Below are 24393 nucleotides of genomic sequence, written 5' to 3' on the forward strand. Positions count from 1 at the left end.
GATTTCAACCTGCAAGACTGATGCCTTGATGTCCAGAAAAGTAAGTAAATCTACTCTTTATTCTTTGTGTTGGGCATGTACACTTATTATGCGTCATTACCATATGTATTGTATTTCTGTACTTTTGAAATATTTGTATCACATTAATAGTTAAATTGGTGTAAATTACATGTAGAAAGCTAGCTACACTTGCTTAGTCTTAGCTAGTAGGGCTAGTTTTTTGACAAAAATGTCATTACCAGCACAGTCATTACCAGCACAATATATAATTTTCCCAATAAATTATGAATAAATAACAAAAGCATCGTACAATTATACATTTCTGACAATGTATTAAAAAGTTTTGATATATGGCATTCACTTAAAATAAGCTTAGATTCCAAGCTAGGGTAGATTGATGAATCAGAAACGTAAATGACTATAATTCATCTTGCAAGTAAAAATCTCATTAAGTTCAAGATAAATTAGAAATGTTTTTAAAGCACTGATTTATCATTTAGGTTTTATTTTTTACATATATTCGATGATGTGATGGTAAAGACACATTTACTTGACATAGTTTAGAAAAAGGCAAAAAAAAATCATTAATTCAATTATCTTATGGTCTCAACCAAGCTCATAACGTTGCTCCTGTCTTAAGGACTCATAATTTGATGTATACCAATTAGTCAAATTTGGAATTTTAATTTTCAAAATTGCAGCAATCCAAAATGGCCATTAATCTGAGAAATACTAATTTATGAATGAACTTTTTTTTAATAGTACTTCCTGCATTTGGATGCAAAGTTTACTGTCACTATTACTGAGCCGCTGACTAAGCATCTGACACACTTTACCCCATCCATTTGGGGCAAGGAATGCTTCAAAATTAATTCATATACTTCATAGTTCATAACTAATCTAGACAGTACATGGCTTCATGCATTTGCTTATGGCAATTCACCAACATGTGTAAAATATATTTTTTGAACTTTGAACTAGGTTTGTTTGGACATAAAATACATTTGACCTGCCATGTGCCAATGTACTTTGACAGCTTTTTAGCATTAACATCCTAATGATCATCTTGACCCATACAATGTATTGTTGACTTTTGCTACAAATACACCCGTGCAACTTAAGACTTTTTTAAGGTTTTGTCACCCAGGGTCACATATGGTCATATGTGACAGCTTTCTCTTTTCTATAGCCTATTTGTCTGTGCATTTGAGGATTTCTTTCAGGGAAATTAATACATCTGCCTTCACATCATCTTTTCTAATTTTTAGTCTGAAACTGCACAATTCAATCTGTCCTTTCTGAATGCCCTTTTGTCCTACAGTATATTACAATGAAAATGATGTAATATCTGCTGTATATATTTATCAAATTGACAACAATTGCTAATTTATTTACGAAATTAAATATAAAATGAATTCAATCACTATAATATTACTAGATGCTTACTGCACATTTATTATTGTTATCATTTATAAACTTTACACACATACTGTAAAAGGTCAATGTTAAATAATATATACATTATTAAATAAGGGTGGTAAGTGTATTAATGAACAGGAGGAATTGCTTGTGAAACATGCATAAACAGTATACATTTTATCCAAGATAAATAAAATATTTTTTCTCTAAAAGTTTTAGAGAAACTTTAAGCTTTAACCATTTTATTTGCTGGAGCTATAGACGTTATAGAGTAGATTATTTTTAATAAAAAGCAAAATGCATAACAATTAACATACCTTATTTCAAAGCGTATTGACTATACCGTAGTGTTTCGGTCGGAGGTTCATATGTTTGAAATAACGTTATTCCCCTCCTCCCGCTGAATCGCTACATTATAACTATACAATAATGAGCTAATGTTCCTGTGTAAAATGAATGTATACAATGTTAGTTACAGGTCTTAGAATTCTTGCCTGGCTGTCCAACATCTTCGCAAAATTTTTGATCAATGCTTGCCGTCTCCCCTAGTTTTTAGGAAACCAAAACCTTTTTATTTTCGAAAAAGTATTTGTTCCAGAGGTCAGTTTAGCCACTAGCCAGACCGATAATCAAATCAGAAGTTAACTTTGGGCCAAGCGCGTAAACGTGGCAACATGCACGTGTCTGATGAAACCATCTATACGAGTGCATAGTTATAGGTGTTTTAGTAGTTTGCTGTACATTCAAATGCCTAGAGGTTGTGGTGATGGTATCTGGTTAATTTGTTTATTTATAACAGGAATAGCTCGGTTCTCTCTCTGCACTATCAGAAGGACTTGTCAGCGACGGCAAGCGGGTGATGCATGAGCCAATATGTTCACTAGAGAGAACCCAACATCTCACATCAGAATGAAAATCGCTTTCTGTCTCAGAAACAGCTCTGGCTATATATTTACTGTTGTAAACTGTAGCTAATAGGAGCTCAAAAACTTTTAAAAGTGAGAATCCAAAATTGTCGTTATTCTTTATCTTACAAGATTTAATACCTTCTTGATACATCAGTAAACTTTCTTTAAGACTTGAAGCCATGATGGTGTATGGAATCAGGTCATGATTGAACACATTTATAAAATGAGAGGTGATCTTTACTGCCACATTTTGATTTGCCAAGTCATGATACTATCTAGCTGATAAGATAAAGGGCTCTTTACTATATACATAGTAATTTATACTATATATATATATATATATATATATATATATATATATATATATATATATATATATATATATATATATATATAAAGATATAGCTTTCATTAAAATGAATGAGATCATGTTGCCCTGCCACTGCTAGTCGCTTATGGTCTGAATGGGGCTGAAGAACAACAACCTGCTTACAGGGTCAAAATGTTTTGAACTGCAATCACAATAGCTCTACATAAGTCTACCAACGCACACACGCAGCTTGTAAACAAGACGTTGAACAGTTTACACAACAGTTCTCAACTAAAAATAAAAAATCTTGTTCGTTTACACAACAAGAACATTTTGAAGCCCTGAAAACACAAAATTTTGAAAACACATTTTTGAAAACAATACACTGTTTTCTCTGTGTAAACAACAAAAACACAAATTTGTGAAAGGAACATGCACGCACTCGCGTATTACATGACAATGCCAACTATTGGTATGCATAACACAATGAGAGAGTAAAAGACTTAACTGAGATCTCACATACACAAAAATCACTTATAAGTATGTTCTCTGCAGTATCATGTTCGTTTAGTGATGCATCAACTAATGATGTACAGTATAACTGAACGATTTTAGACTTTGATCCAGTTGAGATTCATCATATCAAAATGTTTTAATTCAAGTTTACGTTTAAAGGGGCCATGGCACAAGACTTTTTCTAAGATGTCAAATAAATCTTTGGTGTCCCCAGAGCACATATGTGAAGTTTTAGCTCAAAATACCATATACATAATTTATTATAGCATGTTAAAATTGCCACTTTGTAGGTGTGAGCAAAAATGTGCCGCTCTGGGTGTGTCCTTTAAAAAGCAAATGAGCTGATGAAATTCAAACACTGATCACAATGATGGTGGTTTGTTGCAATTAAAACTCAATTGTGCTTTTCTCTGCACTAAATGGCAGTGCTGTGGTTGGATAGTGCAGATTAAGGGGTGGTATTATTATTATAATAAGATCTCCTTATGACATCATAAGGAGAGCCAAATTTCAACAACCTATTTGTCATGTGCTTGTAGAGAATGGTTAACCAAAACTAAGTTACTGGGTTGATCTTTTTCACATTTTCTAGGTTGATAGAAGCACTGGGGACCCAATAATAGCACTTAAACATGGAAAAAGTCGAATTTTCATACCATGGCCCCTTTAAACTTAGAAAAAAGCATAGATAAGTTAAAGCCATTTTGCAAATACATTGAGAACCTATTGCCTGAAGCCATTTGTAAAGCGGTAACACCCTCCAAGAAGAGGAACAGAACTGGCATTAAATTCTCAAATTCCTGCTCTCCAGCCAGATGCCTACTGAGCTAAACACTGTTAATCGAAACCATGAACTTCTTCTGGCTTGGGGAAATCTTTTTTTGGAATTTCAATTCAGGATTTATTTGCTGCTAAGAGTGTACTGTTAGCCTCAGGGTCAAATGTTTTGGAAATATATCACAAGAAGCCACATAAAATGTGCCTGGGATTTGTTGGAATTTTCAAGATGTCCTCATCATCTTTTGACCTTGCTGTGGCAGCAACTTGGCCTGTTTTGTCGGTCCATGCTATGGTAATGTAACAACTAGTTAAACATATAGTTAAAATGTCTTTACTTTTTAAACACTTTACAGTATGTACTTTAAGACATAGCAGCAGAGTAGAGAAAGGACAGGAAATACTCTAAATCAGGGGTCTCCAACCTTTTTGTGAGCAAGGGCTACCACAATGGATAAAACAATGGAGGGATGTTTTGTTTTACTTGCTGATTTTATTTTATTTTACTTGTTGATATGTTTTATCATTGTTTAAAATGTTAACATACATAAAAGAAGCCAAGCTCATGTAAAAAAAATATTTAATAAATATTAAATTTGAGTTTTGAGTTTCACACATTTTAATGTAAATGGATACAAATTCAAATTCTTTCAACATTTTTTCAGCCTTATGTTGTTCTAAATCTGTATGATTTTTTCTGATGAACACAAAAAAAGATATTTTGATAAATGATTGTAACCACGGCGCTGATTATAACCATTGACTTCCTTAGTAGGAAAAACTAATACAATGAAATTTAATGGGTACCTGTGTGCTTACCATCATTATCATCATTGCCATCAAATATCTTCATTGTTTATCACAATACCTCCATAATATTTGTTTTCCTAATATGGAAATCAATTACACATCATTTATCAAAATATCTTCTTTTGTGTTCATAAAAATGAAAAACTCATACAGGTGAACAACATGAGGGTTAGTAACAGAATTCATGATGACAGAACTTCCATTTTTGGTTGAACTATCCTTTTAAACAAATTTGTAAATTATACCTTATAAACTGTAAAAAAAAATTGCACTTGCATTTTTCAGTATAATCAACTTTGGTTTTACAAGTCATTTCAACTTTTTCAATTTTTTTATCTTGATCAGTAATGAGTTGATGTAACTTAATAAATAAAGTTCAAATAACTTGAGCTAATTCAATATTATTATTTCAACTTAATATTAACTATTTAGAAATTTAAAAGTGAACAGTTCTGTATCATCTTGATGTTTTTTGTGACTAGTTATGAGCAGTGACCACACCACACAGACAACATTAAATCAATACTTGTTTTGTTCTACCTATTTTGAAGGATTGTGCTAGAGGTGAAACATGAGACTTGTCCAAACATCACCTCTGTCTGACCATCTTCAATGCACATCCATTATCTGACGCTGTCCGCTACCTCAGGCTGATCTATGAAGGAAAACTGTTGTTGTTTATGTTGTGAGTCGAGGGCTGTGGGTTTCTTTCAGCTCTTGAGCAACGTTACTGGACATTTAGTGTTGCTCCGAAGGTTAATTAGAAAAATTATCTCATCAGTTAAGAACAAGAAACATACGAGTCTCCTCCCCGTCCTCTTGCTGGCAGACATGTTAATCTCTGACAGGTCTGATCCGGGTCCCCCTGTGATCTCTTCCGTCAGAGCTGCTTACAGTCTCCACGGACCCCAGAATATTTGAAGAGTTTTGTTCCAAAACGTGATAAATGCCATTTAAAAAAAGAGTTACTGCCAAAATCAGTATTATATCAGGTCAGTATTAAAAAGTAAATTCCTAATTTTACTCACAATCCAATTTCCGCAGTGTTATTCTGTCATCTTTTCGCACTTTTTTCCCAAAATGCAATAAACGTCACTCCTCCTTTCTGCAGAATGCAATAAATCCACTCAACAAATTACAGCGCACCATTCCATGCATTGCAAACAATGGCGGCTTGTTGAATACACACGGATTTCCTAGTTTTCCTCATTTAAATTGTACTTTGTGATCAACAAACAAACAGAAAATAATAATATTTTAATGGTATCACTAAACCTGTGGTGGTTTTCTGTGACGAGAAAGAAATGTAAGCCATCAAAATCTAATAATTTGGAAAAATGCCGGCTGTTGCTTGTGCTCACAGGACAGCATCAAGCTTCTGTCATGCTACCACAGGGTTCCCCAAATCTTACCCTGGGAGTTTAGGTCCAACCCTAATCAAACTTCCCCACCTGTGATTTTCTAGTGATCATGAAGACCTTGATTACCTTGGTCAGGTGCACAGCAAAATCACCAGTGTTAAATGTACACTGCTGGTGTTTATATGAGTAATACCAGACCTGGTGGTCCCCATATGTACACCAGCAGTGTTGATTTAACACTAATGATTTTGCTTTGTGTGTTTGATCAGGGTTGGAGCTCAACTCTGCAGTGCTCTGGCCCTCCAGGGTAAGATTTGGGGAACCCTGTGCTACCACATTGACCTCAGGGGATCACTGTCAAAAAAGTTCAGTGACGACATCCCAAGGATGACAGCAGCAATGACTGTGTTCTTAATATGACAAAGTAAATGTTTTGATTAGGGCCGGGACTCGATTAAAATAATTAATCTAATTAATTAGAGGCTTTGTAATTAATTAATCGAAATTAATCACATTTTAATCGCATATAAATATTTGCCTGAGAACATTGAGAAGTTATTTTTTACATGGATTCTTATACCATTGAATAATGACTGAATACATAAGCTTAAGCAACAAAATATTGTTTATTTTTGTTCAACCAAGTCGTTGTACTCTGAGTCGGGCCAACGTCCATGCTAGCTGCTATATGTTTTGCATTGAGATGATACTTGAGGCCGGGTGTGCTGCAGTGATATGCGAATTCCTTGTTGCATAGCTTGCACACAACCATGCTCTTATTGACCCTTTCATTCGTTTGTTTTTTATACCAAAATTTCCAATCCACGGGGCCAACCAAATCGGTCTCATCAGCTTCTTCGTTCATGTTCACTGTGGTTTGTTGTTGTCTGAAGTCATGAACGCTAGTTGGTGCTCCAGTATAATCGGTCCACCGAAACTCATCCAATGAGAAACGTTCCACGGTGCAAAAATAAGTGCGATTAAAAATGCGTAAAAAATGTCTAACGCGTTATTTTTTGTGTAATTAATTAATCTTAATTAACGCGTTTAAGTCCCGGCCCTAGTTTTGATTAATGCCATTAATGTTTATATTTTAATCAGTCTATACCACTAGTCAACTAAATGAATATATATTCAAAGATGAATGCACATTTATGTATTGATTCAATAAATGTATAGCATTTTGAAAAGAAACTTGTCATGGATTTATTGTATTTTGTAGAAAAAAATAATCTGTTTTTATAATAAATCTTTGAAAATCAAATTTTAATTTTTTATGTTTTATAACCTAAAGATGCAATGTGAAAGTTTGTAACAAAAAATAGTGTTTTTTTATCTTTTCACTTTCTTGGTATAGAAAACATGTTTTATCGAAATTAGTCAAAATGGGTTTATTGCGTTTTGGAACCAAACTCTTCATTTATATCAGTTCAATTCAAATCTATTTAGATAATGAATATTTAAACAATAATAATTTAAACAGAATAATATATTTAAATGTATAAATGAGGACACATAGCAATACTATATATACATTTCTAGCTTTGTCAGTTTATCTGTGGCTTTTTTGCGCTTTCTGGGTCTGTTCTTTATGTGCAGCTCAGGTAATGCAAACAGAAATGAAGCAGAACGGCTTATTTTTTCGCTCTCTCTCCCCCAACCGTATCTCATATTTTCTCTATTTTTAAACTCTGTTCATTTTTCTCCAAACACTCTTTAATTTTCACTCAGACCATATCTGTCATTTTGTTTTGTTGTCTTTTACTCATTTTTTCTTCTAATCAAATTCATCTATATTTTCTCTCTCCTTATAAAGTCATTAAAGAAACAGATAATACAAAATAACATAGCTTTATTCTCAATTCATTTTAAACACGTATGCTGTTTGCTACTTACTGAACGCAAAATAAGAAATTTCCATGTGAACAACATTTTATAGTGACCATAGCACCAAAGACTAGTGGACTTTGTCCGAAGTCTAATGTGTTACATAATTAAATAACAACATACAGGTTTGAAAGTACGTGAGGTTGAGCAAATGATGATAGTATTTTCAATTTTGGTTCAGCTATTCTTTAAGCTGAATGCATGATTTCTCTCAGGCTTCAAATCCATGTAATGGTCCGGTGAGCAGGAGAGTATGGTTTACATTTCCACTCTCGAGTAGGAGATATGAAAAACCTATTATGAAGACAGGTGGAGGAATGATGGGTCGGAATAATTCTGTTTGTCTGCGTTCTTGACTTTACGAAATAGCTTACAAAATAACCGGCTCCGTATCTCCGTAACGATGACAGCCGCGCGAGCCACATAACAAATGCACTTTTCAAGGATGCACGATTATTGGTTTTAGCCTCAACGCACAGCGTTTCCACTTTTAACCTCCTGACCAGATCCTTGAACTATCCAGTCATGAATGGGCTTGGCCAATAATGTCAGGCCCATTGTTCACGAGAACCTCCGGCCCGTGTCTAGCCACAAGGTTACAGCTTAATTTGTAATCCTTGCTGGCGTTCTAAATGTGATTGGTGGGTATGATTTTTGTACTTCCTTTCTCATTACTTAGAGCCACTTAAATGTCAGTCCAGTGTTGTATCAGAAAGGTAAGGTCACATGTCAGAACTAGTCACTGATAAAGCCACTCAGACAAACACACTAAGGTCGTTTCTCAATATGTGTTCTTGTCTGTACTTGTGTTCTTGTTCACATAACATCCCGGATGTGTCCTTGATTCACCCCTTTAATCGAGGATGCATCAGGACCCATTTTATTTTATTTTTTTGTCCATTTTATGGTTTGAGCATTCAGAAAAAGTAAAAAGCATGGGTGAATTGCCCTAAAGTGGGACACTGCCTAATGTGGGACACATATGGGCGATTTCCCGGACAGTCCCAGACTACAATAAAATGCATGTTTGATCTACTTTAGTTTTAAAACACCATGTACTGACTTATTTTAACATATATCCCTTAATCGCCTACGTCACTGTGAGGCAAAAAATAAGTAGGAACACATAGCAGGCACGCTAAAAGTTTGAGGTTTTGACTTTAAAATGTCATCTTGTTGTGTTTTTGGCTGCCAGAATAAGAAACTTTTGGTTCAAAAGTAAAGTTTTACCGGAATCCCGGCAGACATTCCTTCACAGAAATCAAGCCGACAATTGTGAGTGAAAGCAATACGGAGTTCAGACTGGATGGAGACGATCATAAATAATGCTCGTGTTTGCAGTGCACACTTCATTTCAGGTAAAATAATATTTTATCTGTTACAAATCAGCAAGTTTCTGTTTTATAGGTGAAAATTCGCCAACCTTCAGCGCTATTGTTTAGCTTAAATGTTAAAGAAACATACAGCGATAGATGTGTGTGCCATCCTTTTAATGGTCTCTTAAAATAATCCACATTGCTAAACATAGTTAGCCCAACGATAGTTTATATTAGACAATAAGCCTCAACAAAATTCCCCCAAACACCCGAAAGTAATTCATATGTTGTAGGAAATATCCAAAACCTGGTTAAAATCGCGAAAGTTAATTTACAAAAATAGCTGTCACGGTCCTGCAGAATCAGTGACTGTACATATTCGGACAGTTCCGAACCTTCTTCTGTATCCATGTTTATTACACGGCTCTCTGGAATGCTTGATTCTGATTGGTCAGTTGAGACATTTGCAGGTTCGTTCTTTTCAAATAATAACCGCTCCAAAGTAATAACGCATAGCCGGTACTACTTGTATGTTTAAAATCCCTCCGCGCCAACAAAGATTACTGTTTGGCACCATCTTGTGACAAACACTGGACAACCGCAATTAAGAATGGAAAATTTTGACATTAATTTTAACATGTACGGAAAAAAACAAAACATTTAAACAGTGGATAGAATAACGAAAAACGACAAGACACAGAGAGCTTACTGAGACTGAACTTGACAAAATAGAGCATGACAGCTACGAAGCCAACACACAAAAAAATACAGAATGGGCATTAAAACTTCTCAAAGACTGGCTAAAAGAGAAAAAAATGGAGACAGACAAGTATGAAGCAGAGGAATAAGGTATTACGATCACTTTATGCATTTGTGCAAAGTTTCGCGGAAGGATAAAAATGTTAATTTAAAAAAAATATGCCAATAAAATGTTTCAAATTCATATTCATGTCCAGTTTTATTTCTTATGTAGCAAGTAGCCGTGTAATAAGCGGGATAATGTAGAGGCAGCCTGCAGCCATCGCGAAACAAGCCCCCCCAGTGCGATACAAGACCCTCCGCTTCGCGTCGGTTCCCGATCACACTGTCGGGGCTCATTTCCCGATGGCTACCGGCTGCCTCTACATTATCCCTTACTTAATAAATCCCTTCTAAAACGTATTAGCCTACGCTTGTCAACATTGCCTCCGCGGCTCTTTTTGCCACCAGCTAAGCCCCGCCCACCCAGAGACGTTGCAATGTTTACAAAATTTTAAGGGGTCTATTTCAGTGCCAACATGATCACATGGAAAGTCGTGTTATAGTCACGGAAAATTTTACTAATTTATTTGCGTCCGTGGCACGAAATTCAGATTTTTTGTGCCTTGAGCATGAATGTCTTTTTCGTGTTGTTTTATGTATTGTTTTCTTGTTTTTTCCCCCTATTTTTGAATCATTGTCGCTTGGGGTTGGGTTTGGGGTTTAGGTTAGGATGTACTTTTATTTCTTCCGCTTTTAAAGCTATTCACGCCTGGCATAGGGGGTTAGAGTTGGGGTTTGGGTTAAAATGTTTAAAAATGTAAAAGAAAGTTATTCTAACCCCACCCAAAGAGTGTTTCCCACATAAAATATTTTTATCTGTAATTGTAAACAAACACTGAGCACAACTGAAACAGACATCATTATGATCAAATTACATTCATAATTTGTCAAAAATCATTAGGTGTGTCCCCAGCTTAAGTTATAAGTCCAATGTGAAAATAATACCTTATGTTGGCAAGTAAGGCACAATCTTTAAAGCAACACTATGTAGTTTTTTTACCTTTAAATAATGTCTCTAAAATTATTTCAGTGATAGAACAACTTTTAACTGGACACATTATACTGTTGCTGCAACCTGAGCAGCCTCCTAGCTGCTACAAGCACACTCTGAAAGTGGTGGTGGAGGGTAGAGCACACAGCCCCGCCCCTCCCCCTGCCTGCAGAAGAGTGACTGATACCAGTTACTGTTGCCCTTTTTAACCACATGGGGGAGTTGTAAGTCATTTTTACATGGAAACTACATAGTGTTGCTTTAATATTTCATCCACCACTATGGTTACAGGAGTCACATGCACACAGCGGTTTGAAATTTTGCAGTGTGAACGTGACTTTTTATCTTCTTCTCAGGTGGATTCTGCATCCTACTGTGTCCTCCACACTACTTATTAATGACTAAACTCTTCCTCATATGGAAATAAGGTAATCTACATGATTGAACATGTGCCTTCAGATAGATACCATTCATTTATTACCCTGATGTGTGTCTGATAAACAGCTGTAGCAGGACATTGATGAGAGAGAAATTGTATGTCTACATCATGAATTACCAACATTTTGGTTAAAACCGGGTATTGCAGTGGAAGTAGTAGAAAATCGTTTTATAGTGTTAATAGTCAAAGAGTAATTTATTCATTACCTAAATTTCTTACACTTTTTAATTGTTTTTTGTTTCCCATGCTCAAATATTTGGTTTTATGAGACTGCAATTAAATAAATGAATTTCAATACATGAATTAAATACATCATTAAATGCATTTTGTAAATAAACCCAGAGTCTGGGGTGCGTTTGATGCATAAAACAGAAGATGGTACAGAAAATAAAAATCCTTTCCAGTAAGAATTATGAACGCTCAAATAGTGACAGTAATAAATATCTGACATTGCACTTTTATCTGTATTGCTCTGACCCTCAAAATCATGATCTCATCATTAATATGAAAGGACCAAATGATAGATCCTAGCATGCTCCACTGGAGATCCCCAGCACCGATGGCCTTGGCTCGTATATCACTTTGAACGTTTTTGGACACATCTTAGAGAGCTCTAAATATAACAAGGACTAAATATTTCAGGTTTGGTAAAGCCATGTTAGTAGTACCACATCCAATGTTAATACATGAGTTTAAAACTAAACTAACAAGAGAGTTAACGATTTTTTCCATCTTGTGAAGAACACAATTATTCTTCAAAGAGCCAGCGTTTCTTCAGTTTGAATGTGTGGACCACATCCCTAGCCTTGTTAACTAAATGCTTATTATCATGATTTTGTTTCAGAAGATCTGATGCTTTCTTCCTGACATCAATAATATGCACTTTCTCATTAAACTGCCTTTATGTTCCACACAAGTCCTCTCAAAGTATTTTATTTCATTCTGAACTGAACCGATTGCTCTGGTTAGATCAGACATCAGAAAAAGCTCAAATCCAACAGGTAAGCCTTTCTTATTCCATCTCTGTCTTTCTCGCTCGCTCTCTCTCACTCCGACTCGACACGAGCAGGTGTCAGGAGTCGTCTCGCTGGCTTGTCAGAGCTGCTCTGCACCATGTCTAGAGTGATTCATCTTGTTGCCAGGATCATTAACTTCCTGTTGGAAGAACTGACATAGAGAAAGTCAAAGCAGACTCGGGAAGAGCTGATGTGCCACCAAGCCTTCCATATTAATTAGACTAAAACTTTTTCTTATTTGCTCCTGTCCTCCCAGAACGTGTTTGTTATTATGCTGAAAATCACTGAGACTGGAGTGACGCGTAGACAGAATATGCAAAAAAAAAGATAAAAAATGTCCTTTTTCTAAGAAGAAATCATGTACTGTGAAGTGTTGCATTGGGATAATGTGGTCTTTGAAGTGTGCAAAGTGAGCTTGTCTAATCAAAGCGACTTATTGTATTTTCAACTATGAAGAAATAATTTAGATTAAAGCGACACTGGCGTCCATGGTTATCTTATTGTTAAACAGTCACTATTGTCCCATTAGAGTAATGAGCTTCTGTCATTGATGATTAATTGCATCATTTTGGTAATGTTGCTTTTGTTTATTTTAGTCCTGACATACGTTTACAGCTATCAATATTGTTTCTTTCTGCTTTCGTGCTTTCTTTCATTTTTTTAAGCAACAATGCCCATCTGAAACCTTTAGTTAATTACCAACAAAATGTGAAATCTAATCAAATTAACCTCTTTTCCAGTACATTACGTTTTTCCATTGAACGTAATTGTGTGGTGAACAACACATCTTTCGGGGCACTCCCATGCGCCACATCTTGTGTTTGTCGGGTTTTGGCTCACGCATTTTTTTCTGAAACAAACAGAAACCATTGAGTCGTTTCATATGTCCTTAATACTGCTTTATTTGAAGTTTGCGACGTTGACTCTGAGACTAATGGTAGAAAATGAGCCTCGAATCACCTTGTGACCTTTCACTATAGGCCAGTATTGTTGTTGCTTGGTAACAAGATAATGCTTAGTTGCCCCTGCAGAAGGAAAAGCGTCTTATTTTAAGGAAAACTGAAACTGAACTGGACACGTACTGGACTTGGATTTCCACAGTGGACTTACATTGTAGTGGAAAGTGTAAACATTGGTATACTCCAAAGAAGGAACAGTAAATCCCACAATATTGAAGAAAAGCTTATGTTGATATAACTGAGATATAATGCATTGCAATGAAGCAGAAGTTTAAACTATTTTATAACTATTTAATAAAACAGTTAGTTCCAGTCCTTAATTCTGATTGGTCAATAGTTTATGGTTTTATTTACGCTAAAACACAGCTATGAACGCTACACCCAAAGATTTTCTGTATCACTGCGCAGCACTCTTAGCAACCACCCTTAGCAACGTAAACGTGAAACATTCTGTTGCTGTTCACAGCATAGATATGTATAACTATCTATGCTGTGAACAGCTGCTATATGTCATTAGCAGATGTTTTTAAGGGCTGTTATAAATGTAAATCGTCAGCCATATTGAAACTGTCCAAGGTTGGATTTGAACCCAGTGTTCTGCCAAGTTGGCGAAAGTGGGTTACTTAAAACTGTTGACATGAATTTTTTTCTTGCAGATTTTGTTCACCTGCTGTAAATATTGAGGTAATATTATTTTATTTATGTAATGTTTTGGTATTTGGGAAAAAGTAATTGGGATAGATTAGATTTTTATGTGGCAAAAATCTGGGAACCCTGCCAAGCCCGAGAGCAAGCAAGCTGACAACCGTACTACTGTAGGCTATATTTATCAAATGTTACGTGCTGCTGTGTAGACCCAAACATTTTGATGCTTACACAGTACACCAAGACGTGCCGTTATTGAATGCCGCATTAAAAAGTTACTGTATTTTAAAGGAGCGGTGAATCAAACAATCAATTTTAACTTGAAAATTTGTTATATAAGAGGTCATCATACTTAAATAATCATCCTGTTTCAAAACTGAAAACATTCGTGCTACTGAAATATAACACATTAATATAAATGTTTTTGGCACCAAGCCAGGAAAATGGTCTATTCTGGAATGTGCAGAAATATGTAATCAGAGTAGACTTGAAACACCTCACCAAACCCAAATACAATGACCCCTTTTTTGGAGCCCCGCCCACAGCTTCACGTGACACGTGTGGGCCAGGGGCAAAGCAAACAATGCAGTGTCTCAACAATCAGTAAACATGTCTTTAAAGATTGCCAAAAAACATTTTTCGAAGAGACTTTTATTTTGACGCGGTGATCTGTTATGAGTAACCATGGAAGCGGAGTGTTCGGTTGTGGAAGAACCGTCTGGGAAGAACACAGATGCTGGATAACCTTAACTCGGAGGCTCGGAACATAACATTAGGAATGTGTGGTTAAAGTTTGTTTTTGAAGAAGTTCCAGCTTGCATGGGGAGTGTTTGTTTACTTTGTGTACTGCGGATTAATTTGTAAAGAAGCCACTAGTCGATGCTGGATTTGCAGAGAGACTGTGATTGAAAGCACCACTAATATTGGATCTGACAAAAATGACACAGCAGCATACACAGTAAGTAAAACATTTGACTTTATTTAAGATAATGTTACTGCGTTTCACTATTGCTTTGTAAGAGATGTCCTGTTGTAACATCCGTGTTTAAACACGTATGTTTAACTGTTTTAATTAACTAAAAACATTAAACGATTAATAAAGGTGCAACACTTAACAATATGGCTGTAATGTAACGGTAGAAATATACAAAGTTAGTGATAAGGAAGGACTTACCAGCCGCAATTTAGATTCTGATGCCGGCTTTCTGTGTTGTATATGGTAATTTAAGTTGTGTTTGAAACGTCCAACACTTAACAAAGCTTTTTCATCATATAACTGTGGTATGTAATGTTATGTAAGAGCAACCTCACAAGCACAATAGAAATATACAAAGTTATTGATAAGGATTTATCAGCCGCGGATTAGATTCTGATGCGCGCTTACTGTGTTGTATTCAATAATTTAGTCACGTCGAGTTTAAAGTTTTGTTTCTACAACTGTACTTTACTATACGTATTGTCATTTATGTGTATCATCTTTAGCACCCAGAATCTTTTGTGGCTCAAACATATATGTGTTCGACTGCTATTTTTACACATTAATGTTTTTAAAACATTTCCCCACATGTAATGATGGGGAATGAAGTTATCCAATTATAGCAGTGGACGTTTATGTCCAGGTCTTCAATGGGGCCCGCCCCTTCAAACAAACCATTTTTTCAGAGAGCCACTAATTCATGTTACACAATAGCCTATTACTTTTGATGTTTTTTAATGTAAAAAAACTTGTAAACATCATAACATCAGACCAGGGGCGCCGCTAGCAATTTTGGACCCTATGAAAAAATAGGGGGTCGGGCCCCCAACATACCAATTTCACCCCAAACATACAATCCAACCTACTGTAGCTATTCAAAATCTTTGTCTGTAATTTAATAATACAGAACTATTTATTTTGCTATTGTTTTGACCACAATTATTAGTATTTATAGATACCTAAAATGTCTGCAGCTAAGATAATTTATTGTGCAATGTAAATTTAATTGAAATACAGTACATTAAACCAAATATTCAGAGAAAATGCAACATTCTTAAAGATTAAAGATAAATGTGACCATGCCTGTGAAAACCCAGCTGAAGTATTTCTTTGTGATTTACTGTTTTCCACATAAAATCATCCTACATAATGTAAAGAACATTTTGTGAAAATATAAACTTGATATCTTTAATGTTGACTGAGTAATGTCATGTCAGCGATTGAAATCATAGTGAAATTAATGCTTGAAATTAAGCTGTGATGCTTTTTATCTCACAATAAGATTTGAGACTTTTCTGATTTTCACAGGCAGTCTCAGTGACATACTGTATACTTGAGCTGTTACACTCACGACATTGTAACATTTAAAAATGGCGAACAACAACAATCATCTTTTCTATGTACATTCTGCCTCAAATAAGACTGGGTCAACAATGCTTGACCAAAGCTTGTATTATAATTATTAGCATTATTTATAAGGTAATAGTTTAGCCTTAGTTGCATTTCAGTTTTATCACAACCAACTCGATTCACGACTGCATAAAAATACTTCCTTGGCATATTGCGTTACAAAACTAGTGTGTAACCAATCGCATTTCTAGTTTATGTTAATTAGCTTATACGGGCTACGTTAATTAAAACAGCTTATAAGGATTGACTTCGCGTTAGAATCATAACACAAAACAGGGAACGTATATCACCTTGTGTTTTTTTAAACTGGGGTGGACAAAGCGAAGGCTTTACAGTGGAAAGAAAACTGCATTGTATTGCTTCAGCGTCACATTGTGTAAACTGCATTTATAGTAAGAAAGTGCACATATGCAGATATCATAGCAAATAGCAGTAAATACACACACCTTGTTCTCTTCTGAAGTTCACGCGCACTGTGAGACCGTGGATTGAAGACGGCGCTAACACGAAGAGTAAAGATGGGGCGGAGCTAAGAGGGCTCAGCTTAAGGGGGTTGCATGTGGGGCACAGTCCATGGCTGGGGCCCTTAAAAGTTCATGGGCCCTTAGAATCGTCCTAACTTTTCCCCCCTTTACGGCGCCCCTGCATCAGACAACAGTATAAAACAATAAAATTGACAAATTCACTGCCCCTTTAAGTTAGTATATACAAAAGCAACACATTTTCTACTGTGAAAAGTTTTCCCTTTTTTCATTTATTGAAATCTCTATAAGATTTACAATCAAACTACCAAAGGCTAAAACGTGTATACTGAAAAGCTGTGAGTGACGTATGCATCAGGAACGTTCTTAAATTGCGGAATCGTCTACATATATGGAGCGGTTGAATGTTGTATCTAGTTATACCAACATGATCTCACGGAAAGTCATGTTATAGTCACTTAAAATTTGATTCATTTATTCGTGTCCATGGCACAAAATTCTACTTTTATTCGTGCCTTGAGCTTGAATGTCTTTTTCGTGTAACTTGCACAAGATTTCTGTAAATAGTTTTTTGTAGCCGTTCCACAACTTTCTTTTTTGTGTCATTTTGTGTTTTGTTTTCTAATTTTTTTATTCCTATTTTTAAATCATTGTAGCTTGGGGTTGGGGTTAGATTTGGGGTTTGGGTTAGGATGTACTTTTATGTGTTGGTTTCTACATGTTTTTCTTCCGCTTTTAAAACTTTTCTCGCCTGGAGTTGGGGTCAGAGTTGGGGTTTGGGTTATAGGATGTCTACAAATGGAACAGAAAGTGATTCTGACCCCAACCCCAAGCAGCAATGGTAAGAAAATAGGAAAACAACTATGAAAAAATACATAGAATGAAACAACAAAGAAATTCGTGCAACGGACACGAAAAACTATTTATAAAAATATGTGCGAGTGTCACGAAAAAGACATTTGTGCTTAAGGCACGAAAAAAGATGAATTTCGTGCCATGGACACAAATAAATTCATCAAATTTGCGTGACTGTAACACGACTTTCCGTGAGATCAGTCTGAGTTATACATATCTATGGTTTACAGGCGATCAGGCACAATTTTTTCAAGCAAGGAATGTTTAAGTGATTTTACTTCATGAAAGTTGCATTGATACATATTTTTTCTTCAATATTTGTATTGTGTAAAAACCATTTTATAAACGCAATAAGGTACTTGATCATAAATATGACTTATTCCACGATTCAGCACAGCCTCTGGTATTGTTTACTTATTATAACTGTTACATTTGTTAACAGTTTAATGCCAATGAAACTGGTATGTAATAACAAACTATAAAATAAGACCCAACTTTGATATCTTAAATATTGACTATAAGGCTATTGAAATTATAAAATGATGCTTCTAACGAAAGAGAAAAGGGCATTATAATGCGACAAAAGAAAAAAAATCCCAACACAGTCGAGTTATATTTCCAGTGTCTCCCCTTGATGAGTTGAACAGCTTGTTTGATCTTTCTCTGTGACTGCAGTGTTAGTAAAACATGAAGCTGGGGGAGGGCACACCGGCTCTCCGCTCCAACACATGCCTGTGGGGCACAAACATCTTAATGTCACACGGAAATTAAAACACATTCCCATTACTCTGGCCCTGAATCTTAATTTGCTCTTCCACAAACTATACAAAGTAGGTGACAAGGTCAGTAAATTTTTATTGAATAAGAGGTGAATGCTGACCTTTGGAGACAGGAGTTAAAATAAGTCTTTAATTCCTATATGTGAACACAGAAAGGGTTTATAGGATTGACTTTTAAGCTGAACACATATAGATGTTCTTGACTCGAAATGTTTTTTAAATTATTTATTGATTATCAAGTAGTTGTTGCTTATGAAAATAAGCTGCTTTAAAAAAATACAATATGTGATTATAATCAAATCAGAAACAACCCTTTCCGCTTCTGAGGCAGAAAGTGTAAATACGCTTTATCAATTGACAACCCTACGGCTAACTTTATGAGTTCTGTCCTTCATCTGTTGTGGTGGTTGATGCTCTGAGTCAAACATTAGCTATGAAAAGCACATCTGTAACAGCATCCCGGTAGCTCATGAGCTTTGAGATATCTCCGAGACACACTTCACAACACAAAACCATTTGGCACCTGTGATGCTATGTCAATACCTACAGACAGAAGACAAATGTTGTTATTGTTTTGTCATTTCAACATTAGCAGGATATTTGGGATCTGCTGCGCCCATCACAGCACCAAACAGAATGTCAGGTATTATGAGAATACTTGGAAAAGAGCACCATATTTCTTACAACTGACAGCCAGACATGATGGATTTTCCTGAACTCCAAATGGATAAAAAGCTATGTTGGAAGCTAACGTATTATGCTATTCGTTTTCTAACCTATTTAAGTGATAGAAACATTGAGGTGCACAAATATTGAGCGTTAAACATGCGCCGTATTGAACAGGCATTATGTTGAAGTATTTCCGTGTGTTGCTCCATTGATTAGCTTAACTGTGCACTACTGCGTGTTGTGTAATTGCATAGCTTAATTATGCAGAAAACACACACACGCTTCGATGAATCAATAAAATGATTCATCAGTTCTTCTGTGCAGTATGTAAGCAATCGCACACCCAAAGGCACCCTTCTAAAATATACCATCACGTTTACAGAAAATGTCCTCCAATCCATATGACAGAATTGCAGTATATGTTTTGGTCGCTCCTCTTTAATACAACCTATAAGAGCATTTACTAAATTAGAAAAAAACTTTTATCTTAAAGAGCAACTATCGTCTGATTCACGATTTTACATTTCCTTTGGTTTGTAGGTGTGTATTAGTACATGTTAACGATATGCAAAAGATACAAACCCCAAGGTAAATGATGACGCGAGTTATCGTTTCCAATGTAAATCTCTTTTCTTGGACTGCAACAAACACACGGATTGTAGGCAACAGTTTACTTCCTGGGATTAGTGATGTAGACAAGACAGATATTATCATAATTCCTTCCGCTTCGGACTTACAGCATGGAAATTAACTCATGTCAGCAGTGCATTGTGTTCGAATCTTTCGAACATGGTAAGGAGCGTCACATTTGCGGCTGACGTCAGAAGTATTCAGGCCAAACACAACGTACAGATTATCTAGCCAATCAGGGACACAGCGCTTTTCAGATCGATGAGTTTTGTACAAAATCATGGCATTTGAGAAAGGCAGGACATCTGGAGCTACAAAATTGTATGGTATGTGGAAAATAATGATGTTGAAAATAATAATGTGTTTTAACCATAAATCACGCGAACACATTGTATTATACCAAATACACAAAATAACGTTGTTTTTAGCAATGAAGTAGGTGCACTTTAATGTAATGTACTGTAGGTCATGATAACCTGGCATTCCTGTAGCTCAGTTTGTACAACATTGTGTTAGCAGGTCAAAGATCATGGTTCGAACCTAAGGAACAAGCATACTGATAAAAAGTATACATTGAATGCAATGTAAGTCACTTATCTAATGTGTCTGTCAAATGCATAAATGTAATAGCAATTATTTGTTAAATACATATTGAAAAAATTGTGGGTAAGGGACCGTGCAAAAAGTTCACACATTATATAAGCAATTCTGAAATTAATTGGGAGTTTCAGACACATACAGCATTTATCCTTTGCGAAAAGAAACCCAGAATGTATTGCAGTGAGTTCAGTGACTAAATTGGTCCAAGACTGAGGGCCGAGTAAAATGACCACCATAGCTATTTTGTTGGGGGGGACCCAATTTTTATGCATTTTGACTTATTAACAATGTTTACGAGTTAGATTTCCTTATGCTAGGTGTAACCCCATTAGAAAATGGTCCTGACAATAAGGAGTTAAAGTGTTTGTTTATATCTCTGTTAGTCTGTAACATACAAGAAAATCCACCAATCATATTTATGTGTAAAACTGAACTCTGCAGATCTGCTTAGCGATAGCTGAGTGAGTTATGAAGGGATCATTGTGATTGGTTAAAAAATGTTACAAGCTCCGCCCCTTGCAGAGCGAGTGGATGTGTGTGAGAACGGAGGGAGATGCAAACTAAGATGTGAACAGCGGAAAGCTAAACTCATGTAAATATGGCTTCAAACAGTTTTATTTGTTAAAATTGGTTTAAGAGTTTCTTTGTATAAGTTCAAGGAACTGCTGGAGTTTTTGTTTTATTTTTATTTTTATCCCGAGACGGAAAGCACGTTCATTGAATCTCGGTGAGTGATCATATAATCACATGTGATGTCATGTGCGGTTAGCATGTGCTGCTAGTCACAGCGTGATTTAGTTGTATAAAACTATTAATCAAATGATTGTTTTGATTGGTGATTTCATCAACATAAGATGTAATGTGTGTATATGATGGTATGATGTGATTTATGAAAGAACAATTTGTTGTTTCATATGCAAGTACATGAGATTGTAAGATACAAATTGCTGTGTTTAAAGATTCATAGTAATGTTGTATTAATCTTCTATATAGACCAAAATCATACCACATTGTGTTTTTATGAGCTGAAGTTGTTCAGTTATGTTAAAGAAGTACAATTTTGAACCATATTAATATTGTCAAATGCATAATATGTGGGAAACATGTATGTATGTATCCATGTATATGTTATTCTGAAATGGTTAACTTTCAAAATGTTGACATTTTGAAGTATAATTTTGATGTGCATTAGTACAAATGTTCACAACAGACTGTGATGAATGTAATAGTGATGTTTGTGCCTGTTTTTGTGCAGGCCAGGTTTTTTGATTGAATTGATTTCTCTTCCGGATGGAGGATGGCGAGCCAACCAGCTTGAATGTTGAAACTTTCAGCAGATCTTTATGTTCAGGCAACTCCTGATCACCAGTGCTGTGGTAGGACAGTATAAAACACAATCCGCAACCTATGGATAATCTTTTCCCTTTTCTGGAACTTTAATTGACACCGATTCAAACTCTTTTCCATTGAACTGGAACCGACTAAATCTGAGCTCAGCAACGTGAATCGAACTGACCAATGGTTGATCATTGATCAAACTATACACTTATACTGATAAGACACACACACACGTTTATTGTAATTGTTTATTTTTATTCTTGTTGAGTTAATACAAGTTACGTTGCAAATGCATTTTACTTGTTGTCTTTAATTCATTTTTTTGTCAAATGAAAACAGTTGATTATAAAATCTTGATTTAAGCATTATCACCAAACCGAACCTAGTGTGTATTTACCTATACAAGGGTTACACAGTAAAACGTGGCGAGCCAGCCAGGAGATAATTGATGGTGCATGAATCTATTTTTCTGTTATTTTTATTGATTTGATTTCATTCTCTGTATATACACTGATACAGTTCATTGTACTAGAGGAAAATGGATGTAGTATCCAAGGAAAATTTAGAAGTGCCCAATTGTGTTCTAGTAAGTGGGTTGTCAAACACTTCTGTTGATGATGACATTTTTGAGTTTTTGAGTAAATATGGGCGCATATCAAGAAAGGTAAAAATAACTGACGCTCAATCCCTGTTCTATGGGCAGACAGTAGTTGAATTTGAGCAGAGTAGTGCAATAACAGCCTTAAAGGCGCTTCCCTTACCTTATAGCAGAACTCTTCGGGAAGACCCTGAAATAGTTTGTCATGTTCAGAGTCTCGCAAGCATAATCAGTGAGATTCATGGTAACACTACAACAAGAGCCTACCTTTCTCAGCTTAAACAATTAGCACAGTTGAGTGGGAAGCAATTTGCAGATATCCTCCAGGATGAACTCAGTAGGATCAGTGATTCTGTTGCAGATCAGCATATGCTCGATGCTGATCCATGCTTGGATACAGATGCGCATTCGTTACCTCATGAACCAGTGGCAGTGTCTAATGATGGGTTTCAGAGGCAGTCACGTAGACCTTCAGATGATACAGGGTTTGTACCTGAGGTTCCTATAAGTACTCACACTGCAAGAGCTAATAGTACACCTGTAGTGCTCTCAACCAGCCAGCTTACTACGCCAGAGGTTCAACGTGTGGTAGTAGAGCATGTTGTTAGAAGTGGTGAACTAGCCTCGCAACTTCATTCACCCTTAAAGTTGAAACCCTTTTCTGGCAGAGTCCCTCACCAAAATTTCGAGGTTGATTATGATACCTGGCGCGCAACAGTCAGTCTCTACTTAAATGATCCTATGATTAGTGATGCACAAGTTGTTCGGAAGATCATTGAGAGTCTTTCACCTCCTGCGTCTAACATAATCAAACCTTTAGGTCCCCTGTCTTCACCTAAAGCCTACCTGGATCTCCTTGATTCCGCTTTTGCTGCAATTGGAGATGGAGACGAGCTTTTTGCCGCTTTTCTAAATCTTAATCAGAATGCAGGTGAAAAACCCTCGGACTACCTCCATCGCCTTCAAACGGCACTGAACTCTGTTGTAAGGAGCAATGGCCTCGCCCCCAGTGAGTCAGATAGGCAGCTGTTGAGACAGTTCTGCAGGGGGTGCTGGAATAACTCCCTGATTTCCAACCTTCAGCTTGAACAGCGCAAACAAAAGCCTCCAACCTTTCCAGAGCTACTACTTATGCTCCGCACAGAAGAGGATCGGCAGGCAGCTAAGAGTAGTCGCATGAGACAGCACCTTGGTGTGACGAAAGCAAAGATGCAACCAAATGTACAAGCTGCCTGTAACATGTGCTTCGTAACCTCTGACTTACCGGGTGATAACGACCATATTCCTTCTGCCGCAGTACAGCCCCTGCAAAAACAAATAGCTAAACTGCAAACTCAAGTTGCTAAGCTTCTGTCCATTCATGAACGGAAAGAGGTCCAGGCGAAAGCCCCTAAGCGTGACAAAACCAAGCCAGTTGATCAAAAGTCAGATGTAAGACCCATGCCAACCTCTCCTGTTCCTGCTTCAAGGCCTAAGCCATGGTATTGTTTTAAGTGTGGTGAGGATAGTCATATTGCTGCCACCTGCAATAATGCACCAAACCCAGTCTTGGTGCAAGAAAAAAAGAAAGTGCTTAGAGACAAGCAGCGTGCTTGGGATGCGCAAAATGTTTCACTGGACAAACAAGATTTAAACTAGCTGAGGCCCCTGTTGAGGGACATGCAGAGGCCATGAAAAGTTCATGTCCCACTTCTAAAAGCCAGTTATGTGCCTTAAAGACACACATTGTCTCAAAACTTGAAAAGCTGCCAAAACAGCTAATTGGAGGAAAATGTACTGCAGTCGTCCAAATAGGTGGGACTGAGTGCAATTGTCTATTAGATACAGGCTCTCAGGTCACAACTATTGCTCAGTCATTTTATAATAACCACCTTTCTGACCAGCCTATACAACCTATTGAC

General features: G+C 36.3%; 1 protein-coding gene and 1 long non-coding RNA gene across 2 annotated transcripts; both read left to right on the forward strand.

Moving 5' to 3' along the window:
* Nucleotides 1–14533, forward strand: LOC141350255 (uncharacterized). The gene is made up of 3 exons (XR_012358311.1): nt 1–40; nt 9184–9346; nt 11453–14533. It is a non-coding gene; the product is annotated as an uncharacterized lncRNA (long non-coding RNA).
* A 6341-nt stretch (nt 14534–20874) lies between these two features.
* On the forward strand, nt 20875–24130 carry LOC141350256 (zinc finger CCHC domain-containing protein 12-like). Its single transcript, XM_073855072.1, has 2 exons — nt 20875–21283; nt 21812–24130. The coding sequence occupies exon 2, from the start codon at nt 22433–22435 to the stop codon at nt 24128–24130; it is 1698 nt and encodes a 565-aa protein (XP_073711173.1). The 5' UTR covers nt 20875–21283; nt 21812–22432.
* Nucleotides 24131–24393: the final 263 nt, after the last annotated feature.

The sequence above is a fragment of the Misgurnus anguillicaudatus genome, chromosome 17 (assembly GCF_027580225.2).
Source record: "Misgurnus anguillicaudatus chromosome 17, ASM2758022v2, whole genome shotgun sequence".
In the NCBI taxonomy this organism is placed as follows: domain Eukaryota; kingdom Metazoa; phylum Chordata; class Actinopteri; order Cypriniformes; family Cobitidae; genus Misgurnus; species Misgurnus anguillicaudatus.

Bases quoted from the DNA above. Each gene is read 5' to 3' on its own strand.
- LOC141350256 (XM_073855072.1), top strand. From the start codon at position 22,433: ATGGATGTAGTATCCAAGGAAAATTTAGAAGTGCCCAATTGTGTTCTA.